Source organism: Triturus cristatus, chromosome 1_2, assembly GCF_964204655.1.
Source record: "Triturus cristatus chromosome 1_2, aTriCri1.1, whole genome shotgun sequence".
In the NCBI taxonomy this organism is placed as follows: domain Eukaryota; kingdom Metazoa; phylum Chordata; class Amphibia; order Caudata; family Salamandridae; genus Triturus; species Triturus cristatus.
This window is the reverse complement of record NC_140580.1, coordinates 288,174,632-288,200,074: the sequence shown is the minus strand read 5'-3', so window position 1 is coordinate 288,200,074 and position 25,443 is coordinate 288,174,632. Positions and strand designations below refer to the sequence as shown.

General features: G+C 51.1%; 3 protein-coding genes across 3 annotated transcripts; 1 reads left to right on the top strand and 2 right to left on the bottom strand.

Annotated features, from left to right (window-relative positions):
- Window positions 1-278: 278 nt before the first annotated feature.
- LOC146867185 (uncharacterized) lies at window positions 279-1,479 on the top strand. Its single transcript, XM_085620389.1, has 2 exons — window positions 279-419; window positions 838-1,479. Exons 1-2 carry the CDS (start codon window positions 279-281, stop codon window positions 1,477-1,479), a joined length of 783 nt encoding a protein of 260 aa, XP_085476515.1.
- Window positions 1,480-14,427: 12,948 nt separating this feature from the next.
- On the bottom strand, window positions 14,428-18,168 carry LOC146867184 (uncharacterized). The gene has a single exon (XM_085603770.1). It carries the CDS (start codon window positions 18,029-18,031, stop codon window positions 15,146-15,148), a length of 2,886 nt encoding a protein of 961 aa, XP_085459896.1. The 5' UTR covers window positions 18,032-18,168; the 3' UTR covers window positions 14,428-15,145.
- Window positions 18,169-20,312: 2,144 nt separating this feature from the next.
- Window positions 20,313-24,335, bottom strand: LOC146867183 (uncharacterized). The gene is made up of 5 exons (XM_085620388.1): window positions 24,282-24,335; window positions 22,092-22,191; window positions 21,768-21,866; window positions 21,488-21,628; window positions 20,313-21,307 (listed from the first exon to the last, which is right to left on the bottom strand). The coding sequence occupies exons 1-5, from the start codon at window positions 24,333-24,335 to the stop codon at window positions 20,529-20,531; spliced, it is 1,173 nt and encodes a 390-aa protein (XP_085476514.1). The 3' UTR covers window positions 20,313-20,528.
- Between the last annotated feature and the right edge of the window lie 1,108 nt (window positions 24,336-25,443).

Below are 25,443 nucleotides of genomic sequence, written 5' to 3'. Positions count from 1 at the left end.
ATTACCGCACCCTAACACCTCGGGTAATGGACGAGAATTCTCAACAAGAAACACATTGGGATATGGGTTGCGACGTTACTGGTTTTGGCACCGGTCTGTGTAGGCCTATGGAGGAACTTGGGCTCAAGGATTACGGATGCCGGATGGTCCCGGTTAAGTGCGACAGCAGCGAAAGTGAGGGCTCGGGTAGTGACAGTGTGCTTGCCGGCCTCAGTTCAGTGGACATGGAGGAAGATGAAGAAGTTGTAGCACCTCCTAACACACCCGTCTATGAAGACATGGACCTTCAGGAGAATACGGCTGCTGAGAAGGCCGGTCTGCAACAGCCTGGGACAAGCGTCGAAGATGTTGGGGCCTCGCAGGACGTTAACGACTCGCAAGATTTCAGAGCCGCCTCAGAGGGCTGTGATAATGCGGAGGTTAGTAGGAAAATGTTATGAACAGGTAGTTACAAAAATGATGTATTTTATTTCTTCAACTAACGTATTGTCATTCTGTCTTCTTTTGACCCTAGAGAGCAAAACCCGCTGGATGCACCTACTTCATAATGCACTATGGTAAAGAGGCTGTAACACCTCCTAACACGCCCGTCTATGAAGACATGGACCTTCAGGAGAATACGGCTGCAGAGAAGGAAGGTCTGCAACAGCCTGGGACAAGCGTCGAAGATGTTGGGGCATCGCAGGACATTAGCGACTCGCAAGATTTCAGAGCCGCCGCAGAGGGCTGTGAAAATGCAGAGGTTAGTATGAAAATGTTATGAGCAGATAGTTACAAAAATGATGTATTTTATTTCTTCAACTAACGTATTGTCATTCTCTCGTATTTTGAACCTAGAGAGAAACCCCAAAAAGGCCGGCTACAGAGTGGAGGCATGTGTCAGGGTGGCGACCTGCAAAAGCGAACAATGTAATTTTCAATTGTCTGTGGTGTTCAAAAAAAGCTGAAAGTTCCACATGTCAAAACCGTGAGGGCTGCGATAAGTGTGTATGCGGCTCCGACGCGTGTGAAAAGGAAGAGCCAGGATTGCCCGACGACGTCCGACAGGCAGTTAAGGCTTTCGCCGCGTCTGTGGTACTAAATTGTGTCAAACGGGACTATTACAGCCTTTGTCAAGGTCATCAAATCAAAGATCCTCAGCAGGCGGCGCACAAATGCTTGTGTGAATCATACAGATCAAGAACAATACGATATATTTGTACTTTGCTAGACCCTTACAAGGTATATAAACTGCTAAGGGTTGTGTATGGTTTGTACAATGAAAAGAAAGATGTCCACCCCGATATGTTGATGATCTTGATGGGGGCAGTCAATGAGATCAGATACGCCTTAGACCCTAGCTCAAAACTAACCGCTATGCAGGGAATGGACACTGCTTTCAATAGAAGGATGATAGAAAGACTCATAGCAAGGCGTATGTGTAATGTGTATAAAAAAAATAGACAAGTATGGTCTTTGGCCCCCCGAAGACTGTTTTAAGCAGGTTCTTATGTAATGTATGAATGTGAAAATATATGAAACCCATGTCTATGATTTTGCTACTATTCTTTATTTTTTAAATAAAATGTTCTTACACAAAACAAGCGTCATTCATTGCATTGTGTAACGGCTGATAACATGCAGGGGGGCGTGTTAAGAAAACTTTATTACGATACTAGGGGAGTTGGCAGCTTGGGGAGCGCCGAAGCTCTATATAGAAGGGCTGTGGATGAAAAGGAGTCGGTGAGCAGAGAAGCTGTGAAGACTTGGTTATCAGGCGAGGAGGCGTATTCACTCCATAAACCGGCCAGAAGACATTTTAAGAGACGCCCAACAATCGTTAATGCGCAAATAGATTATCAATGGCAAGCGGACATAATAAGTCTTCAAGATATAGCAAAACATAACAGCGGATCTTGTTATATATTAACCGTCATAGATGTGTTGTCCAAGTACGCCTACGCAGAGGCGCTGTGTGATAAAAGTGGGGCTAGCGTCACAGCCGCTTTTAAAACCATCTTCGATAAGGGGCGTATTCCTCAAAAACTACAAACAGACGCCGGAAAAGAATTCTTAAATAAGGCATTTCAGAAATTATTAAAGCAACACAATGTTCAACATTTTGTAACACACACGGAGGTAAAACCAGCTGTTGTAGAACGGTTTAACAGAACCTTAAAGTCTAAGATGTGGAGGTATTTTACGGCCCACAACACCTACAGATACGTGGATGTTCTGCAGGCTTTCTTAGCTGTATATAATGCCAGTTATCACAGGACCATCAAAAGGGCCCCCGAAGATGTGACACCTAGTAATTCGTTAACTGTTTGGAGAAATGTCTATGGTCGTAATTTCGATACAAAGGTGAAGAAGCCTGTTTTTAAAAAAGGTGATCACGTAAGGATTTCAAAATTGAAAGGAGTCTTCACGAAGGGTTACCAGCAGACTTTTAGCGATGAAATATTTATAGTGGAAAGTGTGGAGCTTAAGGAAGGGCTGTATATTTACAGGTTAAAGGACTACGATGGGGAAACGGTGTCTGGGGTTTTTTACAAGGAAGAGTTACAAACAGTGCCAGATGATCCAAACAGGGTGTACAGGGTTGAAAAGGTTCTGAAAAGGAAAGGTAGCGGGGCTAAGAGCCAGGCATATGTCAAATGGCGGGGGTGGCCTGAGAAATTTAACAGTTGGGTGTTGGCCAGTTCCCTGAAGGGTGTGGGAGCTCAAAACAGCTGATACGATGGAGACAAAACCCTTTTATATAACCTTACCATCCAACGCCTCTAAGGGCATGTTCCCCAACAATCAGATTTCTAATTACACCGTCAAATTGGCTAAGCCTGTGGACCTGAAAGGGGACTGGGAGGTTGCCCTAACAGAAATCCAGTACCCTAGAACATGGAATACCTTTACAGCGGCCGAAACCAAGTTCCAATTCAAGCGTGAACAGGACCCCAAGGTCCTAAACGTATCCTTCCCTCACGGCTACTACCCAAGCGTTTCAAGCGTTGTCGAAGCCATCAACAAATCCATAGCTGCCATAGAACCGCTGCCGAATATTCATCTGGTGCTAGATAACGTGAGAAGGAAGGTGTTTCTCAAATCCATAAACCGCAATACTCTGTTTAACTGCTCCGGTAAATTAAAAAGGGTTTTAGGGACAGTACAACATGTGAAAAGTCCGGTGGAACAAGATCACACGTGCCCCAATATTAACGGGGGGTTCTACACGCTCTATGTGTATGGCGATATTGTAGAGGCTCAGAGGATCGGGGATAGTTACTCGCCGCTGTTAAGATGTGTTCATGTACAGGGTGATAATAATACCATGGCCAATATCCAATTTAACAAACCTGACTACGTCGCCGTTTCTAAAAATCATTTTGACACTATTTCAATTATGATCTACGATGATCAGTCTGAGCCGGTGGCCTTTAAATACGGGAAAGTTATTGTTAAGCTTCATTTAAGGCCTAGACACGACAGGGGATATTAAGCAGCAGGAATGGTGGTTATGAAAACCTACGGAGATCCGTCTATGTACAGAGACTATTACGGAAGTCAAGCCGGTTATGGAGGACCGCCGTACTTTCAAGGGTCACCTGTTATGTACGGGGCTGGATTAGGAGGATTCTTTAGAAGTCTGTTTAGAAGAGCTATGCCTTTCCTGAGAAGAGGCTATGAAATTGCAAAACCCCATGTTAAGGCGGCTGCCACGAACATTGCCCAGGAGGTGGTGGGGTCTGTTACATCGGCGGTTGCAGAGCGCATGAACAAGCAACCTCAAGAAGGAGCCGGTTTGATGTATAAACCACGCGCGAGTGTCAAAAGGAGACGTGGGGTTTCCAGACGCAGGGGCCCTCCGGCCCCCTATAAAAAAAGGAGGAGCTCTTCAAAACGCACTCAGAAAAGAAGAGCCCCAAGAAGGAAGAGCGCTGCCAAGAAGCGAAACGGCTCTAAAGTAAATATTTTTTAAAGCCTCGTAAACACAGCCATGGCCTTTGTACATTGTGGATCTGGACAGTGCGCCAAATCAGAGTTAGACTTGTTTAGTCTAAAACCCACGCAGACAAGCATCCAAAACAGCTTCTTCATGGAGGTATCACCTTTAGCAGCGCTGACGCCGCTGGCCCCCATAGAGTTTTTTGTGTCAGGGTCCACGGATATGTATTTGGATCTCAACAACACGTTGCTACATCTTATGTGTAAAATCGTCAAAGCCGATGGGACCGACATTGAAGACGACGCTAAAGTGGCAACGATCGCTTACCCGCTAGCTACCCTGTTTAACCAAGTGGACATCACCTTGGGTGATCGACTCATCACCCAGAACGATAACATGTACGCCTACAGAGCCTACATCGAGAGCATTTTAATTACAGTAGCGATGCCCTTGACACACAACTTTCAGCGGGTCTGTTTCACCGGGATACATACGGACAGTTTGAAATCACAGCTCTGGATGGAGCCAATAAGGGTTTTATAAAAAGAGCAAGGCAGGCGGCAAGTAGTCGTACCTTTGACCTCCTAGGTCGCTTACATTCAGACCTCTTCTTCCAAGATAAACTGCTCATCAACGGAATTGATCTTAAGCTCAAGCTCACTCGCAACAAGGACTCATTCTGCCTCATCAGCGGGGATGCGGAACACTACAAGCTGAGCATCCTGGCCGCGAGCCTGTTTGTAAAGAGAGTGAAAGTGTCACCGAACGTCAGGTTGGCGCACGCCGAAGCTTTACAAATATCCAACGCCAAGTACGCTGTGGAAAGAGTATCTCTGAAGGTATTCAGTATCTCTGCAGGAACCCGCTTAACACAGCAGCAGAATTTATTTCTGGGCCAGCTACCCAAACTCATCATCATTGGTTTTGTGGACAATACAGCTTTTAGCGGTACCTATGCCTCAAACCCCTTTAATTTTAAACACTACAAAATCAACTACGCGGCGTTGGTCCACGTGGGCACTGTGATTCCTGCAAAACCCTACACACCCAGATTTGCAGCCGGTCATTACATCAGGGAATATCAGGGTCTGGTTTCGATAACAGGAAAGCATCAAAGGGACTGTGGTGTAGCCGTGTCAAGAGAAGGCTATGGGAGCGGATACACGCTGTTCACATTCGACCTGACACCGAATATGGAAGATGGCGATCACTACAACCTGGTCAAAAATGGGAATCTAAAAGCTGAAATACGTTTCGCCGACCCACTGGCGGCTAATGTGAACATGGTCGTATTCTCGGTATTTGACAGCATCATTCAGATCAACCACGCAAGACAGATTTTGTTTGACTATCTTTAAAAACATTTGTGAAATGGATACTGTACAGATACGTGACTTCTTAAACAGACATAAATACGCTAGGAAATACTTTTTGGGTGTTTTCCCTAGCGATGGGTTACCAAGCGAAATAGGGCCAGAAAGACCGTGCACCCTAGTCTTTAACACAGACCCGCATGACCAGGCGGGGACACACTGGGCCGCTTTGTTTATAGCTAGGGACAAGGTTACAGTGAAAAAAGCTGCAGCGGTGGTGGAGTATAATAAGCTGAGGGTGCAGGATTCCATGGCCATCACATGCGGGGAACACTGTATTTATTTTATCAGTAAAATGTCAGAGGGTGTTGGACCCGGCCTCGTGGCATGGTCCTTACCCCCGTGGATTGTGCCCGTTCCCCGCCCCGGCCTTCACGGGCCACCCTTCTGAACTGCACCGAGGCCCTTCATCCTGAGCTGCACGAGGTCGCATACCCCTCGTGGCTCCGCCATCTTGTTGGCACCCACGTGACTCTGTGCACCAGCCAGCGCGACCCCGCTCAACCCGGCCTCGACCCCAGCGAAGCCCCGACATCGAGGCACCACGAACTGGCCAGGGGGTGCCGCAGGAACCATTCATCGCCCCCGGCGGAGGACAGTATCGATGGGACCCCCAACTGTCCTCCCCTCTCGAGGTGTGATCGCCCTGCAACTCCCTTGGGCCTGGCGCCTCTCCTGCTGGGCGTCTGGCCACCTCCACCCGGCCTCTCCGCCCCCACCGGGCGCCTGGGTCCGGACATCAAAGGGCTCCAGACCTATATCTGGGGCGACCCCGCCACAGATCGGCAGTTGTATCCCGGAGTCGAGAGCCCTGCTGATTGAATCGCGGCTGACCCTACGGAGAAGAACTCTTGTCGGAACCATCACGAGCCCTGCTGACTGCGTCGCGGCTCCTTCTTGTGAACACTTTGAAGCCACCTGGAACATCGGAGCCCTGCTGACGCTGTCGCGGCCCAACCTCGCTGAACCCTCCCTCGGAGCCCTGCTGATGACGTCGCGGCTCGAGCTGAGCAGAAACCATCTTGAGAGCCCTGCTGATTGGATCGCGGCTCTCCACGAACTGTACGCCAGAGCCCTGCTGACGCCGTCGCGGCTCGACCCCTCCGAGATCCGGAGGTCCTCCAGCTTGAGGATAAGAACTGGGCCCCAGGTACCCTCGTACCGCACTCCTGCCAAAGACTGTCCCGCTACCCCTACCCTTCCAAAGAGACACTGAGACTTTTGGTGGATCCCTCGATCCCTTCGTGTAAATATTGACCTCGTAACCTTTTTATTGCTGATCAAGAATTGCTTGTCTTGAGACAACCTCCTTGAGTCCGGTGTGGTGGTGTTACTGTGCTAGTACGTGATAGGAGAAGGATCTCTCAGGAGACTTCTCGGCAGCGCTCGGCTACTTCGTACAGTGTGAGGGCCCCCCTTGGTGGTCTCGCCGACTCCTCGGGGTCCGCCTTCCAACATTTGGTGGCCAGCGACGGGATCCGAGCCGAACGCAGTACGTACCAGCCAGTACCCACTAGCTACCCATCCAAACGTACAGTAATCATGAGCAGCCAGGAAAACAACGCGACAATGGAGTTCCAGCCCGAACGGCTGGAAGAATATACGCACAAAGAGTTAAAACAGTTCTGCAAAGACAAAGGCATTGCAACCACCGGCCTAGGTACCAAAGAGGACATGCAGAAATCTCTGAGGACATGGCTGGAGGCCGGGGCAGGCCCCTCCCAGGAAGAAGGTCCCTTGCCCCTGACTGAGACCACATCAACCGCACTGACTCCGGCACCCGGAGGAAGAAAGAGCCTAGAAACCGGCCTCTCCGAAGAAGAAATACGAGAGCAGGAGAAGGTCCGGAACCACGAGCTAGAGCTCGCACGACTGCGGCTGGACGGCGAACTCCAGCTGGCGGAAAAGAAACTGGCCCTAGAGCAGCTACGGCTTCAAGAGGAGATAGAGGAGAAGAGGCGACACCGGGAGTTGGAGGAAAAGAAACTGACCCTTGAGCACGAGCGCAGTCTCAAGGAGCTCGAAATCAAGGCCAAGAACGGAGGGACCAACGCCCCCAGTACTAGAGACACTCTACCGCCTGCCGAGACCAAGGTACATATCCCGAAAGAGGTCGTCAAGGAGTACTACAAGAATGACGACATCCAACAATGGTTCAAGGCCTACGAGGTGGCCATGACCTCTCATCGGGTGCCCCGAAAAGACTGGGGCGCGGGCCTGTGGGGGCGGTTCCTGAGTGAGGGTCGAGACACACTGCTCCAGCTGCCAGAGGAGGTGATGACCTCCTACGATCACATGAAGGAGGCTCTGCTCACCCGCTACGGGCTAACCGCAGAAATGTACCGCCAGCGGTTCAGAGACTGCAAGAAAATCCCGGGCACCACCTGGGTGGAATATGTGGACTTTTTCAGTCGGGCCCTAGAAGGGTGGATCAGAGGTAGCAAAGTAACCACCTACGGGCAGCTGGTCGACCTCATCGTGTGGGAACATCTCTCCAACAATTGCTTCGTGGAACTGAGACAGCACCTCCTCGACAGCAAAATGACCGACCCGCGAAAACTCGCCGTCGAGGCCGATCGATGGGTCAACTCCCGGGTCCCCCGGAACTCAATGGGGGAGTACCAGAGGAACCCCACCGGACCCCCCCGCCAACGCGGTGGAGGGGGAGGGCCGAACAGGAACCGAGACCCTCCCGCCGGGGCCCCCAGGAGCCCCCCTCCTGGGCCACCGCAGCAACAACTCTCCCCGAGCCTAGCCCGAAGGGGGGCGCCCCCGGCCAGACCCGGACCACGGCCACCAGTAACGTGCTACGGCTGCCAACAAACCGGACACTATGCCAGCGATCCGGTCTGCCCCCTGAACCGAAGAAACGGGGCCGGCGGGCCCCCGCCCCGACAGCTGGCGGCCGCTGCCCTGGGAGAAGGAGAAGAGGAAGAGGAGACCCTCGACCAAGGGACCACTGAATGGGAGCCGGCAGCCATGTCCCTGGTCTGCCTGGGTAGCCGAGAAATGGTACCCTGCACCCCCATCCCAAGCAACACCCAGAAGTACCGGCAGCAGGTCACGGTCAATGGACAACGGGCCGAAGCCCTTCGTGACACCGGCGCCAGTGTCACCGCTGTCCGCTGCCACCTGGTGACCCCCGAACAGATCCTACCGAATGTGCTGTGTCCCGTCCGGACGGCCGACAACAGCGAAAGCCTGTGCCAGATGGCCCTGGTCCCCTTCGAGTGGGGAGGGGTGACGGGCCTGCTGAAGGTGACGGTACGCGACGACGCCCCCGTCGACTGCCTCCTGGGGAACGACTTGGAGAGTTCCCCCTGGGCTCAAGTAGAGCGACGAGAGCACCTCCGAATGTTGGGACTATCTGACTGGGCCTGTGCCACCACCCGGTCCATGACCGCCCGGGCCCCCTGCTCATCCTCGGCCTCCGGGGCCGCCCAGCCCGAGGGGCTCGCACCGCCTCCCGCCAGCAGCGAGGGGGAGGCGGACACCGACCCTGGACCTAGTGAATCCTCCCCCGAAGAGATGGCTTCCCCATGCGCCCTACCAGAGCTGACACAATGGCGACACGAAGGGGGCCCCACCCGGGAGCAGTTCCAACAAGAGCAGCAGTCCTGCCCCACTCTCGAAGGGGTCCGCCAACAAGCATCCGCCCAAACCAACGGGGACCAGACCGGCACCCACTGGGTCTACTGGGCCGAGGGCCTGCTATACAGTGAGCAGAAAGTGGCAGAACTCGGGGCCAGCCGAGTGTTGGTGGTCCCCCTCCGCTTCCGGGAGTTCCTGCTCAACCTGGCACATGATGTGCCCCTCGCCGGACACTTGGGGCAAGACAAAACGTACAGCCGTCTGGTGACCCACTTCTACTGGCCCCGGATGCGGAGAGACGTGGACAACCACTGCCGGTCCTGCCAGACCTGCCAAGCCAGCGGGAAGACGGGGGGTCGGGTCAAGGCCCCCCTCCAACCCTTTCCAGCCGTCAGCACCCCGTTCGAACGGGTCGGAATCGATATCGTGGGGCCCCTGGACCCCCAGACCACCCTGGGCCACCGCTTCATCCTGGTCCTCGTGGACCACGCCACCAGGTACCCGGAGGCGGTCCCGCTAAGAACTATAACGGCCCCCGTGGTAGGCCGGGCCTTAATGGGGATCTTCTCCCGAGTGGGATTTCCCCGCGAAGTGGTGAGCGACAGAGGCACAAACTTTATTTCCAGATACATGCGGTCCCTGTGGCAGCAGTGCGGGGTCACATACAAGTTCACGACCCCCTATCACCCTCAGGGGAACGGACTGGTTGAGCGGTTCAACAGAACATTAAAGGGAATGATCCAGGGCCTAGAAGAGCCCCTCAGGCGGAGATGGGATGTCCTGCTGCCGTGCCTCCTGTTTGCCTATCGGGAGGTCCCGCAGAAGTCCCTGGGGTTCAGCCCGTTTGAACTATTGTACGGACACCCGGTCCGCGGACCGCTCAGCCTGGTCAAAGAGAGCTGGGAGACGAAGCCCCAAGGCGCCCCTCCTGAAGTCTACCGATACCTCCTGACCCTCCGAAACCAGACCCGCAAGTTCCGAGCCATGGCCGAAGCCAACCTTGAGGCCAGCCAGGAGGACATGAAGCGGTGGTACGATCGGAACTCCTCTACCATAGAATTCGAGCCAGGTCAGAAGGTATGGGTCATGGCCCCGGTTGAACCCGGCGCCCTCCAGGACAAGTGGACCGGGCCCTTCAAGGTAGTGGAGAAGAAAAGTCCCGTCACCTACCTGGTCGACCTGGAGTCCCCCCGGAACCCCCTCCGGGTCCTACATGCTAACAGGCTAAAACCCCACTTTGCCCGGACCGAACTGAGCACGCTACTGGCGACCGACGAGGGGGGCGAGGACGACTCCGAGCCCCTGCCCGACCTCTTGCAGTCCAACGTCCATGATGGAACAATCGAGGGTGTCCAACTCGCCTCTTCCCTGACTCCGGAACAGCGCAACGACTGCCAGCAACTGCTGCAGGACTACGCAGCCCTCTTCTCCCTCACCCCGGGGGTGACCCACTGGTGCGTCCACGACGTCGACACCGGGGAGAGCCCCCCCGTGCGACACAGAGCCTACCGGGTACCCGACCGAGTGCGGGCATGCATCCAGGCCGAAGTAACGAAGATGCTGGCCCTGGGGGTCATCGAACCCTCCGACAGCCCATGGGCCAGCCCTGTCGTCCTGGTGCCAAAGGCCGCAGCTCCCGGCCACCCCCCGGAGTTGCGATTCTGCGTGGACTACCGAGCCCTGAATGCAGTGACCAAGACGGACGCCCACCCTATACCCAGGGCCGACGAACTCATCGACCGCTTAGGGGCCGCTCGCTACTTGAGCACGCTGGACCTCACCGCCGGGTACTGGCAGATCCAGCTCACCCCCGGCGCCCAAGAAAGATCCGCCTTTTCGACCCCGGATGGGCATTACCACTTTCGGGTGATGCCCTTCGGAATGAAGAACGCCCCGGCCACTTTTCAAAGACTGGTGAACAAGGTTTTGGCCGGGCTTGAGGCCTTCAGCGCGGCCTACCTAGATGACATTGCCGTGTACAGCAACCACTGGGCAGAGCACCTCCTTCACATTAAAGCCGTCCTGGCCGCCCTCCAGCGGGCAGGGCTCACAATCAAGGCCAGCAAATGCCAGATCGGCCACGGATCCGTGACCTACCTGGGCCATCAAGTGGGGAGCGGGCAGGTGGCCCCTCTCCAACCGAAAATAGATGCCATCCAGGCCTGGGAACCCCCCACTACCCAGACCGCTGTCCGGGCCTTCCTGGGTCTCACCGGATACTACCGGCGGTTTATCCGGGACTATGGGAGCATTGTTGGCCCCCTCACAGAGCTAACGTCCAAAAAGCAGCCCAAGAAGGTGCACTGGACGCCCCGCTGCCAAGCAGCCTTCGACACCCTAAAGACCGCAATGTGTACTGCCCCGGTGCTACAGGCCCCTGACTACAATAAGGAGTTTGTGGTGCAGACGGACGCCTCCGAGTATGGGATCAGGGCCGTCCTGTCCCAGGCCGATGAAAAGGGGCTCGACCGACCAGTGGCCTTCATCAGCCGACGGCTACTGCCCCGGGAGGAACGATGGAGCACCATCGAGCGTGAGGCCTTCGCTGTGGTGTGGGCCCTTAAGAAACTCCGGCCCTACCTCTTCGGTACCCACTTCCGGGTCCAGACCGACCACCGGCCCCTTCGGTGGTTAATGCAAATGCGGGGCGAGAACCCCAAGCTGCTGCGGTGGTCCATCTCGCTACAAGGGATGGACTTTGACGTTGAACACCGGCCCGGCAATGACCACGCCAACGCCGACGGCCTGTCCTGCTTCTTCCGCCTTGACGAGGAGAATCCCCAAGGAGATGGGTGACTCTCCATGCCTTCGGCTGGGGGGGACGCCTGTTGGACCCGGCCTCGTGGCATGGTCCTTACCCCCGTGGATTGTGCCCGTTCCCCGCCCCGGCCTTCACGGGCCACCCTTCTGAACTGCACCGAGGCCCTTCATCCTGAGCTGCACGAGGTCGCATACCCCTCGTGGCTCCGCCATCTTGTTGGCACCCACGTGACTCTTTGCACCAGCCAGCGCGACCCCGCTCAACCCGGCCTCGACCCCAGCGAAGCCCCGACATCGAGGCACCACGAACTGGCCAGGGGGTGCCGCAGGAACCATTCATCGCCCCCGGCGGAGGACAGTATCGATGGGACCCCCAACTGTCCTCCCCTCTCGAGGTGTGATCGCCCTGCAACTCCCTTGGGCCTGGCGCCTCTCCTGCTGGGCGTCTGGCCACCTCCACCCGGCCTCTCCGCCCCCACCGGGCGCCTGGGTCCGGACATCAAAGGGCTCCAGACCTATATCTGGGGCGACCCCGCCACAGATCGGCAGTTGTATCCCGGAGTCGAGAGCCCTGCTGATTGAATCGCGGCTGACCCTACGGAGAAGAACTCTTGTCGGAACCATCACGAGCCCTGCTGACTGCGTCGCGGCTCCTTCTTGTGAACACTTTGAAGCCACCTGGAACATCGGAGCCCTGCTGACGCTGTTGCGGCCCAACCTCGCTGAACCCTCCCTCGGAGCCCTGCTGACGACGTCGCGGCTCGAGCTGAGCAGAAACCATCTTGAGAGCCCTGCTGATTGGATCGCGGCTCTCCACGAACTGTACGCCAGAGCCCTGCTGACGCCGTCGCGGCTCGACCCCTCCGAGATCCGGAGGTCCTCCAGCTTGAGGATAAGAACTGGGCCCAAGGTACCCTCGTACCGCACTCCTGCCAAAGACTGTCCCGCTACCCCTACCCTTCCAAAGAGACACTGAGACTTTTGGTGGATCCCTCGATCCCTTCGTGTAAATATTGACCTCGTAACCTTTTTATTGCTGATAAAGAATTGCTTGTCTTGAGACAACCTCCTTGAGTCCGGTGTGGTGGTGTTACTGTGCTAGTACGTGATAGGAGAAGGATCTCTCAGGAGACTTCTCGGCAGCGCTCGGCTACTTCGTACAGTGTGAGGGCCCCCCTTGGATGGTCCCGCCGACTCCTCGGGGTCCGCCTTCCAACAGAGGGTGTTTCGTTTAGAAATTTCTTAAATCTATATTCACGGGATCTTGTTAACAATGACAGTATAGTTGTGAGATATGTAAAAGAAAACACAAGGTCGTCGGTCAGACCTGTGAAAACCGAATATGTAGCTTGTCAAAACTGTAAGGGTTTATAACAATCGTATGCTTAATGTTGAACATGTAAAATAAAGACATTATATTTTAAAAAACATGTATTCAGACTCCGTATTTCAATATACATGCACCTTAAATGTTTTAAAAGACGACTGAGACGGCTTGAAAAGTTATAACACATGTTTCTTACAAACAGGTTGGTATGTGGGTCATTAGTTTCACATACTTTATTGAAGAAACCAATGAAGTAGAAAAAAACCAGGAACGTTTATACATATAATACACACAATTATTCAAAAAGTCTGTAGAACCATCAAGGCGTAATCCACGTGAGGGGTTTGGGCACAGTCTTTTTGCGTGGTGGCCCCTTAGGTGCAGGGGTCGACCATGTCGGAGATAGCCTTCGAACTTCAGAACTTATAGGCGATGGTAGTAGGGGGGGCTTCAAATTTTCCAACAGGCGCCGGTGTTCATTATTCCCAACGAGCGTGGAGGGTATATTGAGTTCAGCAGCGGCTTGCAGAAACTGATCCCAACCACGAGGCGCATTTTGAGGCGTTAGGATTTTGGGATGCGTGAGACCTTTTACTAGATCGTACATGTGCGACCCTGCAACCGGTTGTCCCCTGTAGAGAAATTCACCTCGCTCATTCCAAGAGGTTAGGTCTTTAGAAGCTGTGAGTTTACTCATTATCATCTGCGCAGCCCCTCTGTGTCTCTGGCTTATATTTTTTAAGAGATCGCCAACAAAGGTATCTGAGGATGTTGCAAGATCGGGAGGCGGCTGCAGGGGCTGCGGGGCGTTGGCTGGAGCTGGTGGTTGTTCAGAGTCTGGGGTATATAGAGTCAGCTTGTTTTTCTCGGTATTCCACTGGGTGTAGGAATTTAAGAATTTTTTTAGAGTGGCGGTGTAAAGGTTAGCCTTGTCGTAGGGATTTAGATTGGTCCCGCTCAAAATTTCTTGAATTTCAGTATCCAGACGTAGAGTCTCATTTCTACGTATATCCCAGGCGTTGTCCGAGGAAGACCCCATATGCTCCATTTGTTGCCTAGGCACCAGATACATTTTTGTGGCATGTTCCATCACCGGCCCGTGATGAGGCTTGTAATTATAGGTATAGCTATTCCCAACAAGTTACCTATAAAACCCCCAGACTGTCTTACCAGTTTCTTCTTTATGATGAGCGATGCTCTTTTATTACTGAGCTTCCTGATAAGACCCCTCTTCTTCTTCAACACCTGCAACTGACGCTTTGATATAGGAACGTTGCCTTTTAGGGTGTTTAGGGCTATTTCTGAGATGGCAGACACTAAATCGTCAGAAGCGGCGCCCAGGATGGCCTTTCTGTGTTGGGGGCTGGCTGTAGCAAGCATTTTCAGGAGAGCTACATTGCGACGTAGGCGGGCAGACATGGTCAACACCGTGTGTTATAAGGGAGGGCCTGTAAATGGCTCTAAAAGGCATCAGCGCGGCTTTTTATAGGGCCGGGTCTTAGGCATTGGGGTGTAAACTACAGGGAGGTCGGGTGGAAAAATATCAGCCCTCAGTCTATAGTCTTCTAGAGTTTCATTTTTTAAGTCTACCAGCAGGTACCCGTGGTGTTTTGATGTAGCGTCGTTAAAGGCCTCCATGAAGAAGTGTGTGTTGCCGGGGTACATCTGTTTAGCTATGACGGATATTTGTTGTTTGTCACGGGGGTTTTAAAATAAAACAAGGTATGAAGCGTTGAGAGCTATAGACCGACTGTTCTTTCCCTTGTAAAACAAGTTCTGCACAATGTAGCAGATGCTTAGATTGCGATGATGTGAATATTGAGTAAAAGCTCTCTCTAACTCCGGATGATCACCACCTTCACGCATAAGGTCATCGACAATTATCATATTTACAAGGGTAGGGGGCAGTAGCTCGTCATCGTTGAGGTTATCCGGTATGCCCTCTATAAATTTGATATGGGGGAACCTCCGAGCTAAGTCTGTATAAAGAGGCTGCCAACATGAATAAAGCCACACAATGTTGTTAGGGGTTTGTGCTAAAACAGAGCCTGCATTTTCTAGGAGCTTTTTTATAAAGTAGCTTTTACCGCAGTTTGAGGGCCCTGCTAGCACGCAGGAGAACGGGTGTTGCAACCTGGTGTCCATGATCTGGAGGCTGGTTCTCTAATGGGCCTAATAACCATAAGGCAGGGTTTTATAGTCAGCAGTCAGGACCCTTTTATCAAAAACAACTCGCAATGTTTTATGTAGGGGCTGGGTTGTAATTTCCCACTTCTTTTTGGATCTGACTATGCAGGGCTGGTTCACGACTATGGTTTTAGCATTGTCAGAATCGGCTGCGGTAGCGTATTCATGCACCAGATTCTTCAAACTATCAAAATTGATTTTTAGGGTGTTGCTGACATTTAATGTTATCCCTTTGACCTTCATACACACTTTGTTCTTGTTTGTGCGGTAACTGTATGTCTTAGGTCCCGAGGACGTATATTCTAATATATACTCATCCTTATCTAGCTCGCTGGTCAGATTACCCAGATAATCCCCTAGAGGGGGGTCTTCATCCCCCGGTTTGCTCACAAAAATCACAGAGTCTGTATCATGATACAAGCAGCGCTCCTGGAGCTTATCCACAACCCCGTAAAGCTCTAGACGTGCGTGGGCTGTCGTGAAGCAGGCTATGAAAATGTTTATGTTGTTACACGTTGTGGGGTACTCTTGGGTGTATTTCCAACACACAGCAGCGGTATAGTCATCGATAAACTCACAGCTGGACACTTCGTAGCATGGAGCAAACAGGTACTTGAACAGTTCATCAGGATCTGTTATTAAGGTAGTATTTGACAGGTTTGTGCGCTGTGCAAATTTACCCCACAAGGAGTTTAGACAGAGTTTGGCTAGCTGGCGACGTGCAGGGTTGACCTCTATCAGATGGGGTCGTAGACGCATACCCTCGTGAGCGTAGTAGTCAGCGATGTATTTCTGTTTTGCATCCTGACTAGTACACCATTCTGGATACCCTGAGGCCTCCTGTTTGTCTCTGAGAAACAAATCAATGTAGGGTGCAAAGAGTTGTGTTGTAGTGTCCTTAAAATGCCACACTTCGTGTACTCTGCCGAGCCTGTACCCTTTCTCTAAGGCAGCCTGTACCTCGATGCTACACCAAGTGCCTGTGAGCATCCTTTGTTCTTCGGTGTGGCTGCAAACACCAACCTCTTTAAACATCGCACATGTTCGACAGAGGGGGAACAGCAGCTTACCATCGACTCGGCATGGTAACACAGGAAAGTAAAGCTGCTTAGGAGGATAGATTTCACATTTGACCAGCCCAAAGTATTCGGTTAGGGGTTTAAAATCTCTATAGATGATTGTGGGGTGACCCACGGGGTACAACTTTGTTTTGTTCACAAAAGGGTACAGACTGGTGAAATCATAGTAGTGTATTTTCTCACCCTCACCAGCGGCCTTGTACAGTTGTATGGCATTTGTACGACCCCCGAATAATGCATCGCGGGGCTCCAGAGGTTTGGGTAAATCACGAGTGTTAAGAAAAGAGCAGAGGTCAGTGTCTGTTTTTAACATGTCTAACCACTCGTGCTCCCAAAGAACTCTCATTGCAAAACCCCGCTTTTCAACATACTGGGCCTTTGTGAGAGTACGTCTGTATAAGTGTTCAAATGTGGCACCCAGCATTTTGTTATACTCATGGGATTTGTTACACTTGGGGCAGCCGTGGTAAAAACAGCCGTTGAATTCAAAGGCCGTCGGTACACCCTTAATTACAGAGTACACGTCCAGGTGATATGGGCACAGGCGGTATTCACCACCCTGTAAGGCATGCTGAATTTGTATGTCTTCCTTCTCAGAGATGTGCATGAGCCATTGGATAGATGGGGTTGAATAACATTTCTGTTTACCGTCATAGAGGTCTGGCGGTACTAGAGCGATAGTTTCGGGCATCAAAAACATGTGCTTGTAGATGAACATACACATGGAGGCCAGAGTGACGTTTTGAAACGGGTCTATGTATTCGGCCGCTTCTAGCCTTTTAGGGGTTTTGGATTTCACGGCCAGCCCCTTTTTAGTTAGGGTCTTGGATTTCAAGGCCTTGACTTTCTTAGTCGTTGTCTTGGATTTCAAGACCTTGACTGTTTTAGTCATAGACACCACAGCATCTCTGAAGAGGTTACAAGCTTGCCGCAGGATCATTACATCAGCCTGACAATAAGCTTTCAACTCTGTTTGAAAATGAAACTCCTTTTCACGGTTTTCAGAGTACCATTGTAGAAAGCTCTCTTTCTCATCAGGCATCATGTATTCAACCCCATAGCTGTCAGGAGGCGGCATGGGCCCCACATAATTCTGGTTAGCCCATGTGTTAAAAAAGTGTGGAAAATAACCTTTACATCCTGGGAACCCAAAGGCCTTAGGCAGCTTGCTCAATTTCATGGGTAGGAAATTCAGGGTGTCTATGAACCGTATTTGTAAAGAGCATACCGTCATCAGCATCAGTTTAGAACCCTGAGTTATGAGTTCAGCTTGGATCTTTTCACGAATCATGTTTTGCAGAATAAAGAAGGAGTCGTAGGCTTTCGAATTGTGGGCGAGCATGGTATACCCTTGGAATTTGGTTTGAATGAAAGTGCTGAGGAAATCACCAACGCATGTTCTGCCTTCAAACTCCCAGCTAGCGTCGGAAGTTAGGTGGTGGGCGTAAATATAGTTAGGCTGGTGTACCCCCGTCTCTTGGGTGCACTCTATATCAAACACTATATAGTTTTCGGTCTTGGTTTGGGGGAGCCCATTAACCATGTAACACTGATGGTTGGTGCCGGCCGTGAAAGACACATGGCACCTGGGGCATATCATGCCTTTGCACTTGTGATCCGTTGCCACATACCGACCACACTCGAGGCAATCCTTTTTAGGGATGCAGTTAAAAGATTTATTGTGTATGCTCAAGCAGTCTTGCGAGCGACAAAACATCCTACACGTGCCACACCGCACCTTCAAGGTAGCGTCTTCTATACACCCGTCCCTCTGACACATCTTACAATGCATTTCACACTGGTGATATGTTCTATTGTTGTATATATGATCACAATGGGAGCACACATACTTAACCCCCAGAAAACCTTTAAGGTTCAAGATTCCGTAAAAATGAGTTTCGTTATGAAGGACATATACGGTCTTGTTTCTCACACGTTCCCCCGTTGTAAAGTACTGCCAGGAGCCATTGTGATAAAGAACTTTCACCGTCACTGCGAAATAGTCCTCAAAAAGACCTATGTCACCAAAGACGACCAGGCGGTCAGGAGGTATTTCAAGAACCTCATGGGCTTCAGCCGCTCTAGACAGAATGACAGCGTCAGGGGTCTTGCGATCCATCAACAGCCCCACGATGCTGGCCGCCAGACAGGTATTGGAGGCTGTGTTGTTAAAGTTGAGCAGCCACCGGTGCTTCTTACCAATTAGCTGACTGTACAGTATGCTCTTTAAAGGTCTGGAAACACCCCCCTCACGCCCCCGTACAATGAGGGCTATGACTCTAAAAGTGCCATAGGCGACTAGTTCAGCCTTACTCTGTAATAGCCTGGAGAGGTTTTCTAGAAATTGCACAGCGTCAAACACATCTCGGGCCTTCCTCCTTGTGAAAAAAGGCCGGTCAAAACCCTGCCCCTGGAAGCGGAGTTGGAAAAAGTCATTAGGACCCACATCGCGTAACAACCTTTCTACGAGCTCCTGCACCGCCTGATGTATAGCAAGAACCCCATGATCGGATGATGTTATATGGTTTAGGTTAACAAATCTAAACTCCTCATAGTGTTCTACGGCGTTAAACCTCTCTACAGGACGCCTGTAACTTCTAACACTCTCTAAAAACTGTTGCTCTGAACCCTCAACATTAGGAGTGTGACTTAAGCCGTTGTTCTCTCCTGTGTCATTTTGGGGGTTCAGGTCGTGCCCTGTCTCGGGGGTCCTTGTAAACCGCCGGGTAGCGCATATTCTAGCCTTCTTCAGCTTATGTATTAAAAGCCGTCGTTGCTTTGTACTATTAAGCCACTTGTGTTTTTTTTTACGGGCCCAGGCTTTTCTAGATACAAAACCCCCGCCTATCTGAACAGTCAGGGGGGTATCAGTGGACACCTTGTTCATGGAGGCAGCCGCTACAGTTCCACCCCTAGGTCCTTCTGAAGGCTGTGGTGTTTGGAATTTTAAAGCCAGACCCCCTACCCCCTTCAAATGGCCGACCCTCGGTATGTTAGACCCTGACCCTATGTATTGTCGTTGGTGAAGTGTTGGGTTAAGTGTATCAGGCGTTGCTGTTGAAGCTGCGGTACCCTGTTTGAAGGGGTTTATGGAAACAGCGGGGTCTTGTCTGAGGGGATGTGGGGAAACAGTTGGGTCTTGTTGGTGAAGTGTTGGGTTAAGTGTTTCAGGCGGTGCTGTTGAAGCTGCGGTAACCTGTTTGAAGGGGTTTAGGGAAACTGCGGGGTCTTGTCTGTGGGGCTGGGGGGAAACAGTGGGGTCTTGTCTGAGGGGGTGTGGGGCAGCAGATGGACGCTGCTTGAGCAGTTTTAAGAAGCGTACAGACTTTGTCACTAGCCTCTGGACCTGACGGCTATATTTTAGAGACCGCTTATGAGCACCAGTTGCTGTGGGGGTCTTTAGGGGTTGGTCTTGTCTTAGTCACCATTGTATACCATGTATGTCGGCCATGGCTGTCTGACACATCTGTATGATCCCATTTTTACACAGCCCAGTCCTTGCAGCGATCAGATGTGGGGCCTCCCTCCTGTTACAGCTCTTGGTAAACCCCAGATCAATTCTCATGATTGTGCGGTTCCCCTGTCGCCTTAATTTTCGAACAGCCATCTGCATCTCTTTTACATGAGCCTTGAATACATCTTCCGCGTTTACAGGCACATCTTGTCCCTGCTTAGAGGGGCACACCTTGCACGGTCTTATAAATGGCGGCAACTCCGTAGCACCAGCTATACTGCCACTAGCGGGCGCGGGGGTGGAAACAGGTCTGTACACAGGTATGGCAGAGGGGATGGACACCGGCCTGTACACGGGGCTGGCATGGGGGCTGGACACAGGACTGTACACGGGTATGGCCGCGGGGCTGGACACAGGTCTGTACACGGGGGTGGCATCGGGGCTGGACACAGGACTGTACACGGGCATGGCCGCGGGGCTGGACACAGGTCTGTACACGGGGTTGGCAGTGGGGCTGGTAGGGTCGTATGCTCCCGGTGGGGTACCAGGGGACAAAGGGTATGAGGATTGTGAGGAGTTTTCGTTGTAATCCTGGGGCCGCGCTGAAATGTCGGTGTTAGGGTGTTGTGCATGGTTACCGGTGTTCTGTAAACCCTCTGTGCTCAAAGACCCATGGTACGCCTCTTCTGGGGTTCTACCTATGCTGTCTACCAACCCCGTCATCAGCGTGAGTGCGTAGGTATCCGTGCTAGAAGGACCTTCTAGGGGATGCGTATTATCCACTGTTGAGACCCGTGGCTGGGCCTGAACACTTACAAACGGCTTAGGGGGCTGCTCAGGGGCGTGCACCTCTACACGTACGTTGATTTGCCAATGTCTGGGGTTTCAGGACGCTGGGTGGCTCCACCGCAGCCTCAGGGTTGCTGAGGACCGCGGCTATCTGCAACTTAGGGACCCCCGGTTTCAGCTTCAGATATTTTCTTGAGAGGCGTGTTGTTTTAGCGGGGTGCGGGTGCGCCACCTCTTCTACACCCTCCGGTACATCTATCGTTGCCAGGGGTCTCTTGGGTGTATAGGCCTCATTCAGGGGCTTAGCATCCTTTTTTACAGATAAGTCTAAGGGGCTATCTTGGGGCGCAGGGGTCCTCTGGTTCTTCTTCTCAGGGCTTAAGAGCGTGGCTTGGACCTCTGTGAGCACCGGCGCTGTCTTCTTGAGGTTTAAGGGCTCGGATTGGGGTTCTGTGAATACCTTGATGGACTTCACACGTTTTAAAGGGTTGTGACGGTTCTCAGAGTGCCTATGATCCTTCTTGATGAGGTCTGTGATTGAGACACCTTTCCCTTTTAACACCCTGAGAGGGCTCAGACCCTTTGTAGCTGCTTTACACAGACCCACCCCGGTGTTATCTGTGTTTGTAAGCACTCCGCCGGTGTTGACCCCGCCCCTGTGCAGAATGTTCAACCTGTTGTTTGGGGTGTAGTACGTAGAGAGTTTCTCCTGGCGTACACTCCTACTCACGCCTTTTGCGCCACTTCTGTTGTTCTGGACGACTGTTGTTATGTCCCTTAAGGGCTGCGCCGACCCCCCACCAGCCGCATGTTTCTGAGACGCTTCTAAAATATAAACAGAATATATATATTAGATGAAACATAAAACAACACATGCAGTCAAAACCATCCTGAGTTCTACACAGCCACCTTTTTATATAGGCCTTGGTACAAGCCGTTGTACCCTTCTGCATGAGAGTCTGTAACACTGGTAGTACTTTTCACACCCTTTTGTAACAAACCCACCTGGTAGCGGTCTTTTTGCAGCTCCTTTCTTTGACAGGGGTCCCACTTTAGAAGTTGAAGCTTTCCTCTTCAGAGGGTTTTCTTTTGAACGCTGCGCCGCCTCTTGGCCCGTGCCGCCGTCCTGGCATACCGTGGGGGCACCTGTAAAGAAACATAATACCCAACATTAGGCATCTTTCGCCGGAGTCCTCCTATACACCCTCAGGGTCAGAACTCTGGCCTACCCCGACAGCTCCCTAGCGCCTTAGACAGTTTAAATAACAGCGGTCTTTTTAATTACTTGTAGGAACTGTATTGTTTTGCACAGTGTTCATAGCTCCTTGAGCCTCGATGTCCCTCATTAGCTCTTCAAAAACTTGTTGTAGGTCATGTTCATAAGCTGTAAAATCATACATACACGAGAACCGCATTAGAAAAAAGAGAACTTGTGCATTATTGGTTTACAAAACTACGTAGAACTACACAACTCCTAATATATATATATATATATATATATATATATATATATATATATATATATATATATATATATATATATATATATATATATATATATATATATATATATATATATATATATATATATATATATATAAATATATACCTGGTTGCGGTGCTGTCATCTGTACTGGTTGGCTAGTTATTACATTGGTGTCCATAGCCAAGGGTAAACATGTAACTGCGGCATTTGCAGGGTCTTGCATCTGTATTAAATAAAAAGCAACTGTTTTAAAACACACCTTTTCTTAAACAAGGTATTAAAATTTCAAACAATTGTAAGCATTTTTTTTAAAAACTGTTAGGAGGATGCCACACCCCACAATTATAAAAACCATAAAAACGCTACCTGTGGTGTTCTAAAACATATATTCAAAAAGAAAATGGTTGTCTGTGTAGCGAAGAAGCCTGTGCTTTAATAACGCATGCATTGGGTCTAAACTTAGCATGCATCGGCCACCATTGTCACCTGTAACATAACGTTTGTTTTAGTGTTTTGAGTGTGCCATTTATTGCAATTTTTCTTTTTACATCTACGGGTACTTTGTATGCTTTTGTAACATATCGTTTGCTGTCTCTTGTATTTTGTTTCCCCCTGATACTTGCACAGTTGTCACTATTGGCTCGTGTAACGTAACCTTTGCAACATGCTGACTTGTACACACACACACACACACACACACACGCACACACACACACGCACACGCATGCACACGCACACGCACACACACACACACACACGTTTGCTACATCTTGTATTTTTGTTTGCCCTTGATGCTTTCACGATTGTCACTATTGTCTCATGTAACATTTGCTAGCTCTTGTATTTTGTTTGCTCTTGGTACTTTCACAATTGTCACTATTGCCTCATGTACCATAACGTTTCCTACCTATTGTATTTTGTTTGCTCTTGGTACTTGCACAATTTTCACTATTGCCTCATGTAACGTCACGTTCGCTTTTGTAACATGTTCACTTCTAAATTTTCTCCTCATGTATCATTACTGCTCCTATTGTGAAGCGCTCCGCCACCCTAGGGTCTCACACACACACACACACACACACACGCACACGCACGCACGCACGTACGCACACACGATCTCTCTACCTGCTGCCTGCTTCGCCTCCGGGGCTGCTGTGTAAGGCCCCGCCCCGGCAGTGATGTCACCATACAGTCACTGACGGGGCGGGACCTTACACCGCAGCCCCTGGAGGAGAAGCAGGAAGGACGCCTGCAGCCACGTGGAGTATCAGGAGCCATCGGAGCCGCCAGTAACCCCCGAGCAGCGCCACGCTGAAGCGGGCTCGGGGGGGGGGGGATTTTTGGAAAAAAAGCGGCAGCCATGCCGCCATGCAACCCAGGACCCAGGAGCCTACACCAGCAATCCCCCGAGCAGCGCTACGCTCAAGCGGGCTCGGGGGGGATTTTTGGAAAGAAGTGGCAGCCATGCCGCGAGGCAACCCAGGGAATCGGCACACAGGCCCCCGAGCAGCGTCACGCTGAAGCGGGCTCGGGGGCATTTGGGATTTTAAAAAAAAGGAGCGGCAAACGGATGCCAGGGCCACACGGACCCCCAGGGAGCCAGGCACAAGACTATCGAGCAGCCGCAAGAGGGTTTGTGGCTATTTTTAAAAAGTAAAAACAAGTACACTCATGGGCCAGGCCATAACAACCTCCTGAGCCCCCAGACCAGCCCCCACAACATGCAGGCTCTGGGGATTTACAATTTTTAAAACAAGGACAGCTAACCCCATACCAGCATGGACTCCTGAGGACCCATGGACTTTTTTGCTGCTTTTATTTTTAAACCTGAAAACTTTAATGCCAGCACTGCGCCAGTTCACCGTCAGGATAAACAGGAGTGGTGAGTACCAAATTGTATTATTTATATTGAATTTGTACACCCTGTATTTTATTTAGAGGCCCTCTGGTAAACTTACAATACAAACGCCTCATAACCTCTAACATCATTACCCCTAAATGTACAGCGGCATGTTAAAATGTTTTCATAAATGTATAATCTTAAGCCTACCGCCCCTGCGCCACAACCAGGCCCTCCTTTGTACACTTTAAATACATTTACATTGTATTTTGCGCTTTTTAAAACTTTAATGTCAACATTATTCACAGTAACCAGCAGATCATAACGCCTTAAAGCTTAATTGAAAACCTCTAGGGTACAATACTACAAAGGCCCTGCGCCCCATTTAAAATGCGTCTATGCTCACTTAGATGCAGTGTCCCTAATACTTTAAATAACCCTAAACATGCCCCATGGGGTCATCCCTTATTTACCTCCAGCAAAGTGTAGCAGGTGGCGTCAATCTGGGATAAGTGGCTCAGGTCCATTCTTGCTGTAAGTTCCTGGGGTGTCTCTCTGCAGCAGAACAATCCAGGCAAGTTGCTCCCCAAGGGTTTTTGAATGGCTGCTGTGTCAGGAATCCTTAAGGTCCAGCAATACAATCCAGGCAGGTCGCTCCCCCGGGGTTTTTGGATGTGTGTTTGGAGCAGGAATCCTTAAGGGGCCTTTTTATATTTGTACCGGCATGCTAATTTGAAGCCCCCACATCCCTTTATGGCTTGTTGGGGGGTTTAGAACAATATCACGGTGGTCTTTGGGGTGGGACCCTTTTCTATCTTTGTACAGTATAAACAGTACAACACTTTTATTATTTTGACATCTGGTACATTAGGGTTAGACACCATTGCTTGGGTGGCCATTGCATAACTCTCTACACCTTCTTGACATTTTTATAAGGGGCCTCATGTGTTAAAGCTGTTTGGCCCTTCTGCTGGGGCAGAGGGCTCCAGGGCTCAGGATCTATCTCCAATCCCGACCACCACCCCTGTCAAATTTAAGGCCAGAAGTTTTTCCTGCCAGACCTGTCAAATTTAAGGCCAGACCTGCCACCTTTAAGGGCAGACCTGTCACATTTAAGACTAGGCCTGTCACTTTTTGCGGCCCGGAGCTTTGGGCTGTGTGAATTACACCCTGCCAGCTGCCCTCCCTGTTTCAGGATGTCGGGGACCGTGGCTGGTTTTTTCACTCGTCCTCCCCCAGCCCACACCTGTTACCCCTTTACAACCCTGACACCTACAGGCCCGAGCCTTCCCAGGCCCTGGGTCTCAGGACTGCTCCACAGCTGTTCACCCACCAGCTGTCTGCAACCCCCACAGTTTTAAAACAGGCCCAGACATTTCCCTCCTACATGCACGCACTTTTCTGCAGACTTTTAAACATATACACAACTATCCATGTTTTGCAGCCAGACCTGCCACTTTTAGGACTAGCCCTACATGTCACCCCTTTTAAAACCAGAGATTTTAAGGCCAGCAGTTTGCGGCCAGCCCTGTCAAATTTAATGCCAGGAGTTTCCTGCCAGACTTGTCAAATTTAAGACTAGACCCGTCACATTTAAGGCCAGAAGTTTGCGGCCAGACCTGTCAAATTTAAGGC

Coding starts and splice junctions, on each gene's coding strand:
- LOC146867185 (XM_085620389.1), top strand. CDS start 279: ATGGACCTTCAGGAGAATACGGCTGCTGAGAAGGCCGGTCTGCAACAG. Junction 420..837: donor AGGGCTGTGATAATGCGGAG/GTTAGTAGGAAA, acceptor TTTTGAACCTAG/AGAGAAACCCCAAAAAGGCC.
- LOC146867183 (XM_085620388.1), bottom strand. CDS start 24,335: ATGGACCTGAGCCACTTATCCCAGATTGACGCCACCTGCTACACTTTG. Junction 21,867..22,091: donor GATGACAGCACCGCAACCAG/GTATATATTTAT, acceptor ATGATTTTACAG/CTTATGAACATGACCTACAA. Junction 21,629..21,767: donor AAACAATACAGTTCCTACAA/GTAATTAAAAAG, acceptor GTTTCTTTACAG/GTGCCCCCACGGTATGCCAG.
- LOC146867184 (XM_085603770.1), bottom strand. CDS start 18,031: ATGCATTGTAAGATGTGTCAGAGGGACGGGTGTATAGAAGACGCTACC.